The sequence below is a fragment of the Leguminivora glycinivorella genome, chromosome 13 (assembly GCF_023078275.1).
Source record: "Leguminivora glycinivorella isolate SPB_JAAS2020 chromosome 13, LegGlyc_1.1, whole genome shotgun sequence".
NCBI lineage: Eukaryota > Metazoa > Arthropoda > Insecta > Lepidoptera > Tortricidae > Leguminivora > Leguminivora glycinivorella.
The window spans coordinates 22,325,275-22,337,920 of NC_062983.1; the positions used below are offsets into that span (position 1 = coordinate 22,325,275).

A 12,646-nucleotide genomic window follows, 5' to 3' on the forward strand; every position below is an offset into this window, starting at 1 on the left:
GGGCCACTCACACCCCAGCAGGGGGTGTCGAATGATGACACACCACCACCACCGATACAAGTCAATTCTCTATACGAATGCTCTCGACTATTGCCTCCCTGGTTTTTGAAAATAGAGCAATGATGGTTTTTTTAAACACAGATTATTATTATTTTTATCTATGTCGGACCGTTTTGATTTTTTTGCTATTTTTATTTTAAAAGACGCTAGAGCTAATCAAAAATTTCTAAAAACGGCTTTTTTCAATATGGCTCAAAAAACGGTGTGATACTCAAGATCGGTAACAATTAGCCAAAAAATCTAAACGGTCCGACACAGATTATTTCATTCTTATTCAGATTCTCAAATTTCGTTCCGTTTAAATAAGTTTTCAAGGAGGAAACAGTCGAGAGCGGAACCTCGATTTTAAAAATTTTTTCGCAATATCTTTTAACTGAGTTGTTCTTAATGGACATTTTTTTTTTCGATAACTCTAATTAATAACACATAAATATTAAATTGAAATTCCCAAATTGAAAGGGGGACTCCTTTCCATTTTAGCATATTCGCTCCCATAGCGTCTTAACGTGCTGGCTTGAGCTCTTTTTTGATTTTTGATTTTTGATTCACTATGGGTCTAGCTGGATAGGCTATTGGTGGCTCAGTTGCTAGAGCAGTATATCGATCTAAGGGCCGTCAGTTCAAGCCAGTTCTTTGTCACCCAGTATTTTTTCTTCTAAGTTTCATGCTTTCTTTTTCTAAACAGATGACACACTATTCGATGAAGAACCGCTTCCCTCCGAAGACGAAGACGAGTGCGCGCCAATCCCACTTGTCATCCAACCAGAGCAAGTCCCAGCCTTGCTGACCACTGCCTTCTGCGGAGGTACCTACCCAGGAGACCTGGATGTGGCCTTCACTGAACTTAACGCCGTAAGTACAAGTACATGAGGTATAGAATCGCTATAGTCATCTAACTAGCAATTTCCTGTTTTGCTGACCACCACCTTTTATTTTATAGAAAATAACAGAGGAAGTGAAGAAACTCCGCGAAAACGTCCCAACTGACTGCCCCTACATCCAGCGCGTCACCATGTTTCTGCAGTCTGCTGATAGTAATATACTCCGCGGCATGACCGGCGCCAGCCACGCCGCCGTGCTGCTGCGCAGCCTGACGCTAGCGCGCTGGCCGCCGCTCCGAGAGGTCAGTGACCTGGGGCCCTAGGCAAGTGGCCTAGCTAACGCTCTGTGCGCGAACGAAACATAGGTAGCTCATGCAAAAGAGCGGTAGAGAGAGATAATTACCCATTGGCCACTTGTCTACGTGCGCTGCACCGTGTCCCACTTGCTATTTCCAGCAACTTCTGTTCCCGAAATCGAACATAAGCCAAATCTACGTATATCGTTTTTCGTATTTCGAAACGAATGCCTATCTTTTTAAGTTTTTAACTTATGATTAGACCACATACTTCTGCTATGACTGGCTGTGTGACTCAAAATGAGCTAACCTTCAAAATAAGCCATTTTGCTAACGGTTCAATCTGCAGGTGTGCTCAAACTTGCTGAAGCAGTTCAAGTGCCCCGCCGGTCCGGTCGCGAACCTCCTGGCGCAACTGGCGGCCCCTGAGAAGCGAGCGGCCCGCCCTGCACCACACCTGCCACACGCTACCAAGGAACAACTCATCGCAGGTATTAAGATTATCTTTTGCTTGCTGAAATAAACCTATAGTCAATAGGGACCTTGACTGTAGTTAAAATAAAATATTGTATGCCATGCACGAAATAAAGCATCAGATAATTATAAGAAAAACATGGACAGAAGTTATTTTTTAAATAAGTCAAGTAGAAATGTATAAAGTAACTGAGTTGACCGTGACGTCACTCAATTCGATTTCATATAAATTCCATATTAGCAAGTCGTTCAAATTCGTTTTGACAGTTCTTAAAAAGAAGCTGATTTGACTAGGAGGCAAGTAGCCTATTGCGAAAACGTTTCGCGTCAACAGTGCCTTGTTTAATACGACTATCACGGGGAAGGCATATTATTGCCACTTTAAATCCGCTTGTGTTTCGGCCGTTGTCCAAGCTACCCAATGTTCGACTGATAAACTATAAAGATAATTACTCCCGTGCAAATAAAAGAGACACGGCGATATTGATAGTTCACCGCTGGGCGAATAACTATAAACATCGCTGTGTCTCTTTTATTTACGCGGGAGTGATTATCTTTTGTTCGTTTTATAGCCGATAGCTCATAGTTTACTAGCTCGCGGTGGGACCAGTGCCTAACTGACACGCGTTAGCGTCCACACCAAATAGCACCCCTTCTTTCATGGTACTAAAGCGGATGACCGCTGGTGTGACTTTCTGATAGATGTCAGTTTTGTCTAATAATAAATTAGTGCTATTCTCCTACTTTATCTCTCAGCGCTGGAAGCGGCGACGCCGAACACCTTGGAAGCGATCGGTAACCGCATCATCGAGACGCAGAACACTCGTCTGGTGGTGGACGTCATCTCCACGCTGCTGGAGAAGAACCAACAGGGCGCTTACGAGTCCGAGGTAAGTCTAATTCTTAAGCTAAGTTAGTTGCTAAGATGTAGATACTACTTTTAAATGTATAAGTAAGTGGACTATTATAATTGTATTAATTGCGACCTCGTCCATCATATGTTAATTTTAGAAATATGGGATTTCAATATCCTGTTTTAGTAGTAGTAGTAGTAGTAAGTAGTAGTAACTCTTATTTGTACAAAAACACATTAAAAAAAAAAAGCATACATTGAGATGTGAAGTACAAAGGCGAACTTATCCCTTTGAGGGATCTCTTCCAGTTAACCTTTGAGTAAATGAGAGAGAAAACTTGAAGAGGGTAACAAATTCCGCAATTTCTCGGTTGCCCTGAAAACCAGCGCTGTGGCTAATACCAATTAGCATTGAGTGGCATCCTTTTTGGTGACTTTAGTTTAAGATGTATATAGATCAAGGCTATTGTTTTTTTACTTGTATATTTTCACCAAATAAACGTTTTCTATTTTATTCTATGTGCTGTGTGTCTACCCGAAGCTATCGATGATTAAGCAGTGATTCTTGATCGAATTTTAATTTCCATGTATCGTGATTTATTGATTTAAATAAATAAATATATATTTTAGGACATTCTTACACAGATTGACTGAGGCCCACGGTAAGCTCAAGAAGGCTTGTGTTGTGGGTACTCAGACAACGATATATATAATATATAAATACTTATATACATAGAAAACATCCATGACTCGGGAACAAATATCTGTGCTCATCACACAAAGAAATGCTCTTACCGGGATTCAAACCCTGGACCGCGGCGTAGCAGGCAGGGTCACTACCGACTGCGCCAGACCGGTCGTCGATTTAGCGCTGTTTAACTTGTATCTTGTGTCTAGAGTGTCTCTAAGCTTATGGGATAGGAGTTGGGCTTAAGTAAAGGGAGTTAGGGCCCATTAAGACGGTACGAGAACTCGCATACGAGTTTTATTACATTGCGGTATTTGAGGGCTGTGCAAAATTGTATGTACCCTCAATAGCACGCAATGTAACTAAAATCGCATACGAGTTCGCACGCCGTCTAAATCAGGTCTTACTCAATAAAATATTCTGTTAAAAAAGGTTGAATACTAAATGAACGTAAAATATTTTGTACAGGTTAAAGTGGAAGTGGGCGCCGAGCCGCCGCCTCCGCACGTGTTCGCTCGGCGAGGCCTCGGTTGCGGGTTGCTACTGGATTGGATGTCGGAATTGCAACGAGAAACACTTGGCCCGCAGCCTGAACGACAGGTGACACTTACCTTTTTGACCCCACAACATCTATTTGTATTTTTAACCCCCGATGCAAAAACGAAGGGGTGTTATAAGTTTGACGTGTCTGTGGCATCCTGGCTCCCGAACGGATAAACTGATTTAGATTTAGTTTTTTTTGTCTGAAAGCTGAGTTAGTCGGGAGTGTTCTTAGCCATGTTTCATGAAAATCGGTCTACTATGTCGCAGTCGGGGGTTTTTTCAAAATTTTAATTTTGTGGTTAGGTTTCTTTGCATTGTCAGGACTATTCAGGACTCACAATAAGTTGATTTATTTTTATACGGAAGCGTTAACTTGGTCAAAGCTGTTTATATGATTTAAGCATATTGGGAACGTGTATTTAGCTGAACTTTCAGCATCCTTCTCGTGGGCCTGATGAGAAGAGCTGCTTCTAGAACATACGTATTACATTGAATTTGTCTCACTAAATATGTGTATTGATACAGATGCGGCTAATGTTCCGCGCGGGCTCGGCGGCGTGGCGGCCGCTGCTGGTGACGCTCCTCGCTCACCGAGCCTCGTGGCGCACTCTACACACGTGCCTCTCCACTTTACTGCAGCCCAACGGGTAATGTGGAGCTGAGTGTTATGTAGCGAGGGTCTAATGTTCCGCGCGGGCTCGGCGGCGTGGCGGCCGCTGCTGGTGACGCTCCTAGCTCATCGATATTGATATTGCTAATATTTTCGGAAATAAGATAAGATAAGATATATTTATTTGCAGAAAAAGGGTTAGTTACATGTCTTAATATTATGTTAGATATAGTTCCACCTTTTCCAGCTGCCTTTTCCAGTTTTTTTTAATTGCTCCAAAAGTTTAAAAAAATGCGTCCCTCCCCCCCTCTAACTTTTGAACCATAAATTTAAAAAATATGAAAAAAAAAGTAGAACTTTATAAAGACTTTCTAGGAAAATGATTTTGAATCTAATAGGTTGAACAGTTTTTGAAAAAAATACGGTAAACTACGGAACCCTACACTGAGCGTGGCCCGACACGCTTTGGCCGGTTTTATTTGGAAATAGCGCCCTTTAAACTAAAAAATGGCTAACGGTTTCTACGGTTCCTATTCAATCAAATATTACTTTATTTCACTAAATTAATTTTGTGATGCGATCGACGTAGGGATGTTACGAATATTTGCATTCGCATATGCGAATGATTCGCATTCTTTTAAACATTTGCATTGACGTTCGCATTCGCTTCAAACGATGCGAATGTTTTGCGAATGCGAATGTGTGCAAGCCGCAGCTTGTTCCTCGCCCGCGCCGGCCGCTCCAATTGCTACTTGTCGACTGTCGGCTCGCGCATGCGCAGATAGGTCAAATTCGTACGGCATGAAGTTCGTACTCGGCATTTTGACCAATAGTAAGCATTTTAAATTTTTTACCTAGCGGGTTGTTGGTGATTGCTTGGTTTTTATTTTGGTTTTTTATGAAATTCAGCGATATTCGCATTCGCATTCGCACATTCGCATTCTGAATATTCGCATTCGCGAATGTGACACATGCGACATTCGTGACATCCCTAGATCGACGTTGGGAAATCCTGCATGTAGATTAAATATACTGAATGCCTGAGTAAAAGTGCATTGCAGTTTTATGAAAGAAATAATTTGGTATCTGTATAAAAGTGCACAGTTTGATAATAGTTATTTTGTTAGGGGCTGGGCGGCGAGCGGAGTGCTGGACTTCGCGGAGACACTGATGGGCTCGGAGCGCGTGTGGCAGGGCCGCGACCGCGCCGCGCCGCGCCACCAGGCGCCCTGCCACCTGCACCGGCTCACGCACGCGCAGGTATAGGCTACTAGACTCGTATCGAATTTAGCACATCAAGTTATTGTTTTCTGTAGTATTTGACTTAGGAAATCAATATTTATAGCTTGCGGGGATTAAAAGTGCGTGATGACTGCGTATTTTTAATTAAAGATGTGTGTATGTTTTTTTTAAATTATGAACTCCGAAAACGGTGTTGGCCATTGAAGTGACGTCACATAATTCAAATCAACTATGGAAATTAGAGGTACTAATCTAATCTCCATAGAAGCAACCTCTATTGTATTAAAATTCATAGTCGATGCTCGGCTGTGACAGTTGCAAATAAATGAAAATGAAAATGAAATGAAAATGAAATATTTATTTTTCAAGTAGGCATATTACAATGCGCATATGAACGTCAAATAAAGCTACGCCGGCTCTAACCCTACGCCTCAGCCTCGAGAAGATTTCAGTCCCCCCTCAGTTGGGAGGGGGGTATCCACTATGGGACCGGCAAGAAACTCGGCGGGCAACTTCTTTTCAAAACATTACATCTTATAATTAACATGCATTAAATAACAACATACAATTTAACATGCAAAAGTATTCATCAAAGAATATGAACAGACTAGGTACTCTATGGAAATCAATTTCAATAAATTATATTATTGCTTAATAATACGTCGTTCTTCTTCAGAGAAAACATATCAAATTGTCATAGAAGAAAAAGATAATATGAATCTCAATATCATTAAATATGTAATTTACCTACACAACATAAAATATAAAATATTTGATGTGCTTTCTTATCTGAACTGTGTCCTCTATACATAATACAATTATTTTAATTGCTATTCGTTTTTTGTAGTTTCTGGTTCGGGCCATGCATGTTTGTCTGTCAAATAGTCCTCGACTCTGTAATAAGCCTTTAACATCAATGATTTTTTTAAGTAGTTCTTAAGAGCTGGGAGGGGTAATCTCAAAGCAGTGTCAGGTAACTTATTATAAAAATGAATGCATTGCCCAACAAATGACTTCTGTACTTTACGGACACGAAACTTCTTTATGGCAAGCTTATTTTTGTTTCTAGTGTTATAATTATGGATATCAGAATTCTTAGTGAAACAGTCTAAATTCTTAACAACATAAATTATACTATCATAAATGTATTGGGAAGCTACAGTTAAGATATTAATTTCTTTGAAGAGTTCTCTTACTGATTCACGTGTTCCTAAGTTGTAAATAGAACGAATGGCTCTCTTTTGTAATACAAAGATAGTCTGTATGTCAGCTGCTTTGCCCCAAACCAGAATACCGTATGACATTACACTGTGAAAATAACTATGATACACTAGGCGAGCTGTCTCAACATTAGTCAGTTGCCTGATTCTCCTAACGGCGTATGCGGCTGAACTTAATTTGCTTGCTAGTTTCTTTATATGAGGACTCCATTGTAGATTTTTGTCCAATGTTAAACCAAGAAACAGTGTTGTATCTACCATCTCTAAGCATTCATCATTCAAAAGTATTTTTGTATCGATTGGTTTAACATTCGGCAGAGAAAATCGAATACATTTGGTTTTCTTAGAATTAAGAAGTAAATTGTTGACAGTAAACCACTGCAGTACATCAGCTAACGTGCTATTAATTACATTGTAATCCGTAGATTTTCGGTCAACATTAAAAAGCAGTGATGTATCATCAGCAAAAAGTACTATTTCACAAAAGTTTTTCACTATACATGGCAAATCATTTATATAAACCAAAAACAGGAATGGACCTAAAATTGAGCCTTGTGGCACTCCTAATTGGACTACAGTCCCGCTAGAGCGAGTTTTGTTAACAACTACTGTTTGTGTTCTATTGCTAAGGTAAGAAGACATAAAGTTTAGGGCATTTATAGACAAACCATAGTGTTCTAATTTCAAAATGAGCGTTCCATGATCCACACAATCAAAGGCTTTTGAAAGATCACAAAATATGCCAATTGCATCACAAGAATTTTCCCAAAAATTATATATATGTTTAATGAGTACCGAAGCAGCATCGGTCGTGGAACGGCCCCTTGTGAAACCGAACTGTTTGCTTGTAAGTAATCTATGTCTGTTGAAGTGTCCCAGTAGATCATTTAACATTAGCTTCTCAAAGACTTTACTTAGTACAGGAAGTATTGATATGGGACGGAAATTGGTTATATCACTCGAATCACCCGATTTAAAAAGCGGTATGACTTTGCTACATTTCATAAGATCTGGAAAGGTGCCTTGTGAAATTGAAATATTATATATTACGGCCAAGTAAGGTGCTATTATATCTATGACATGACTAATTACTTTAACTGATGTTCCCCATAAGTCTTCCGTTTTCTTTAAATTGAGTGACTTGAATGTTTTAACAATATTTACAGAGTCTACTTGACTAAATTCAAATGAATTATTACATTTCTTAATATTAGCACAAAGTAATGAATGGGCTTGAGCCGCAGAAGAATGTAAACATTTTGTGGTGTTAACGGCTATATTTGAGAAATAATCTTCGAATGCCGAGGCAACATCGCTGTTCGACACTATTTGTTGATTATCTGATACAATGTTGACTTGACAATCGCGTGATTTACATTTACCAGCTTCTTTATTTATAATACTCCAAGTTGTTTTCACTTTGTTGTCCGACACTTTCAATTTAGAACTAATAAAGTTTTTCTTGGCAGTTAAACACACTTTCTTGAAGATTCTTGAGTAGTTTCTTACATAGTCCAGGAATTCTGAATTCTTGTTCAGCTCTCTCTCACCATAAAGTTCATAAAGTCTTTTTCTACTTTTGTGAATACCTACAGTAGCCCATTCACTAAACTTTGTTTTAACTTTTGACCCACTAATAGATTTCACTTTGAAATTGTTATTAAATTGATTAAGAATTACATTGAAAACATCTTGATACAAATGATTACAGTCATAATGCGAAAATGGTATTATAGACAAACTATGTAGAATTTCATTTTTGAATGATTCCAAGCGAGATCCAGTAATGGGTCTATATGTTATTGTTTGTGGAGTATCATGAATAACGTTTAAGAAAGCTGCCTTTTGGCCGCTGTGATCGGAATGAAAACAGTTAAATAATTTCTTATCTATACATTCACAGTTACAAAAAATATTATCTAGGCATGTTGCACTAGTCACACCTACCCGGGTAGGTTCAAGAAATAAATTAAATAAATTAAATGATTTAAACAAACAGAACATTTTAACAGTATTACTAGATGACTCGAGCAAGTTAACATTAAAATCTCCACATACAATAACATGTTTTTGGCCCTTGCATACTAAATTCAGAACATTTTCCATTGTAGATTCAAATATGCTGAAGTCAGCTGATGGTGGTCTATAAACACATACAATAATATATCTGTCTAATTCAACACATGAAATTTCTATAGTTCTTTCTATGGAATATTTTACAACATCTTTGCGCTCTTTACACTTCATACAATTTTTAACAATAATAAGGGAGCCACCATGAGCAGCAGATTTTCTGGCAAAAAAACTAGCTAATTTAAAATTAACATAATCAAATATCAACTGTTCTTGTTTCAACCAATGTTCAGTAATACACATAACTTCAACATTATTACTATCTAAAAATAATCCTACTTCTAATTCTTTGCTGGAAAAACCCTGAATATTCTGGTGAACAACGTTCATATTCAGGTGTTTTTCCGCTGTCTTACAATCTAGTTTAAATGAGGCATGGGGTCCTTGGCTTTGTCAGCTGACTGAGACTTATATATAACACTATTACATCTATTTGGCTCAATATTGAAGGCCAATAACTCCACTAAATATACAAATAATTTCTTTGGCAAAAATACCTTCCGTGGAGCTAGCATGAAGCGCTCAATGAATTTATTTAAGTCAAAGAAATGGTACTTTTATTAACAGCTATGGCATGGTACATTAAAGAATTATAGTAAGCTATCTTACAATTATAGTCATATGATACATTTTCTGCATAAGGTAGTGCACATAATATAATTTTCCCCACACCAGATTTTTCAATAACATTTAGTGTGGACATCAATTTATCTATGCTAAGCTTATCTACATTAAGACTATTTCCTAATAAAATTACTAATGTAGTACTGCTATCATAACATCCCTTTGAAATAAGGTCACATAAATGAGACAAAGTAATGTTTTGATAACAGTAATTTGTCACTTGTTGCTCTAACTGGTAGCTTAATAATGGGCCCATTCCTAACCCAATCTGATCTGAAAAAACAACAGTCTTACTGACTGCTCTAGGGGGCTGTTTAACTACTGCCGCATGCCTAGTTGTGTCGTGGGCCACATCGGCTTGAATAATCTTTGCTGGTGGCATTTGGCCACAATTACAATGTTTTCCATTTAATAATGCCTTACACCGCTCCTCCAAATTTCTATTTTCTAGCAGCAATTTATTAAAAGCCTGTATGTGCTCCTCAACTTGTTTTTTAGTAGTCTCATACATGGTGGATACTGCCAAAAGCTCATCTTTCAGCCTGTTAATGTCGGCATTTAATTTCAGAAAATTTGATTCCTTGACTTCCAGCTCTGAATGACAGTCTTGAACCCTATTTTTCATAACTGTTAATGTATGTTTTAATTTACTATATTTTTTAATACATGCCTGGCCTTTGATCAGCTTTTGGGTTCTCCTAATATACCTATTAATCTTAATGTACTTTTTTAACTTATTACTACTATTAAAGAATACTATGTGTTTGGAGTCCCTACTCAATTGTGTTTCACCGCTTACCAACTCTTGGTACACATTCTGTAACTGCGAAGCATCATAGTGCTCCCGCTCTTTCCTAAACAAATTAAGTTCCTCATTAGCCGCACCCAGTTCTTCTTCTAACTGTGTGATGCGGGCCAAGGCCACTTCATGTGTCGAAGCGCACTGGTTGAAGGTGTCTATTGTGCCTTGCAAACGGTCCACTTCTCCGCGGGCATCAGTCAGCTGCACATCATTGTCCGCCAGCTCCCTTTTCAATTCTGAGTTTTTGTTGATTACTTTCTGGAGCTCCACTTCGCTTTCCTCCCTTTCCTCCAACAACTGCTTCGACAAGGCCCTCGACTCTTGTAGGTCCTGTGCTGTTGTTTTTAGCTGCATCTCTAGTTGTCGTGCCGTTGCCTTGCGAGTTTCGGTCGCAATATTGGTGTCCATTGTCACTCGTCTGGCTTTCTGAAAGATGTAATAAAAAAGGATGAGTACTTATCTCAACAGAGATTGAAAGATTTGCCAAGATGACGACAGAGATGAGAGCTGTAGGAATGAATAGTGTGCAGTGTGTCAGTAGTCGGCAGTGTCTGTGGCGAATGTGTCTTGTCTCGTCTTGTGCTTCCACTAGTTCGTCAAGCAAAGGGAAACTGCACGGTGCCAATGTTGTTTGTTTGACGTTGCTCACGGCCGCAGCAATGAGCTTTGTTTGAGTGTAGAAATAAATGATAAATAAAACGGAATACTCTCCCCGTTTCAAACGCAGGTTCCAACGGCTGCGATCACTCGTTGACAGTTGGGTAGTCCTGCCTCAAAGTCCAATAAATACTCGGTGTAACGTTGTCAATTTCACCAAAACTGTATCACTGATAATACTTTACTACTTAAATTAACTAACAATGAGTAGAAGTCCTCTTTAAAGCTAAAAATATAATTAAATTTCAATATTTGAAATCAGCTGGTCACAGAGTCAACTTGACAGCTCGGCGACCGTTCGGAAACCAAGTAATATTTTTTCTAAATCGACTTACGTCATGTCATATGGCCCCTGTACACACATGGCCAACGGTTCCACCAGCCCTTTGTGAAACCCCTTGGCCAAGATAAGAGCCGCTGTTTACACATTGGCGAACCAATCACTTGGCATTGGCTCTTCATGAAAGATGGACGTGGAATGAAAAAATCTAGGAAATTCTTGGTCATAGACGTTGTCAGAAAAAAAATATTAAAAAATAATAACCCCGTAGTAAAATTAAATTATTTGCAATATTAACAATTTTTTGAATATTCTGAGAAGAACATTTATCTTTTTTAGGAAATACATTAAACATTTGCAAGGTTATTTTATTTCCTAAAATCTACACTATTATTGGCATAGATAAACTTATTATTTTCGTAAATATATCACTACTGTCCTCTCTGACGGCTGACGACCAACTGAATGAAGCGCCAACGTGTAAACGCAGTTGGCCATTGGCGCCAAGATCCTTTGATGTGTGGACAAAAAACCGACACGAATCGGTTGGCCGGCAAGCGCAAGCGCCAACTGCCAACTTACGGCCAAGTAGCCCTCTACACACATGGCCAAGGGGGTTGGTGGAACTGTTGGCCATGTGTGTACAGCGGCCAATAGATATTCTATAGATTAATATGGCTGATGTTGTTTTTGCCTGATCACGTAAAAGTAAACTTTAAATTATTTTTTTGTGTACAAATTAAATTCTAATTTTAAACTCTCAAATTTAAACTCAAAAATAAGAAAAAAGTTTCAAATTCAAAACAGGAAAAAATGGCCTTTGTGTGGGACTTACGAGGCTATAATATTTTTTTCAAGTAATTATTTATTTATCGCTACAGTCGAAAACAAGACTGAACGCGAAGCTAACCTGTTAAGCTTAAAAGCGTATCCAAAAGCGCGGACATCTAATTGGTAGGGGAAATGCTTCTACTTTTATTCATCACATGTAGATTTCTTTTTTCCTTTTTCACCTCTATTTCTTATATTGCTATCCCCAGTTACACGAAATATTAAAGTAAGAGTGATTCTATCTACATTAGCATCGGTTTAAGTAGCCATTTTCTCGTTATCCGAAAACGGAACGTTGATATCTAATCTGTTTCCAGCTGGAAGTCCTTATCAAATACATAATGGAAGAAGCGGAAGAGGCTGGCCCCGACCTGGACAGCATGCGGCGGCGCATCGAGGCGCGCTTGCCGCTCGCGCTGCGCTGCGCGCCCGACCCGCCCTCCCTCCTCGCCGCCGCCTCCGCCGCCGAGCCTTTGCTACTACTGCTACTCTATATGAAGGTAAATTGTGCA

General features: G+C 39.0%; 1 protein-coding gene across 1 annotated transcript in view; it reads left to right on the forward strand.

The window, feature by feature from the left end:
• LOC125232420 overlaps positions 1-12,646 on the forward strand; it is a 47,533-nt gene that overhangs the window by 25,535 nt on the left and 9,352 nt on the right. Inside the window, exons 9-16 of the mRNA XM_048138074.1 lie at positions 746-912; positions 1,001-1,183; positions 1,527-1,668; positions 2,408-2,541; positions 3,661-3,792; positions 4,261-4,382; positions 5,473-5,605; positions 12,452-12,634. Of these exons, the coding sequence (XP_047994031.1) occupies positions 746-912; positions 1,001-1,183; positions 1,527-1,668; positions 2,408-2,541; positions 3,661-3,792; positions 4,261-4,382; positions 5,473-5,605; positions 12,452-12,634 (1,196 nt within the window). The remainder of the gene's footprint in view (positions 1-745; positions 913-1,000; positions 1,184-1,526; positions 1,669-2,407; positions 2,542-3,660; positions 3,793-4,260; positions 4,383-5,472; positions 5,606-12,451; positions 12,635-12,646) is intronic.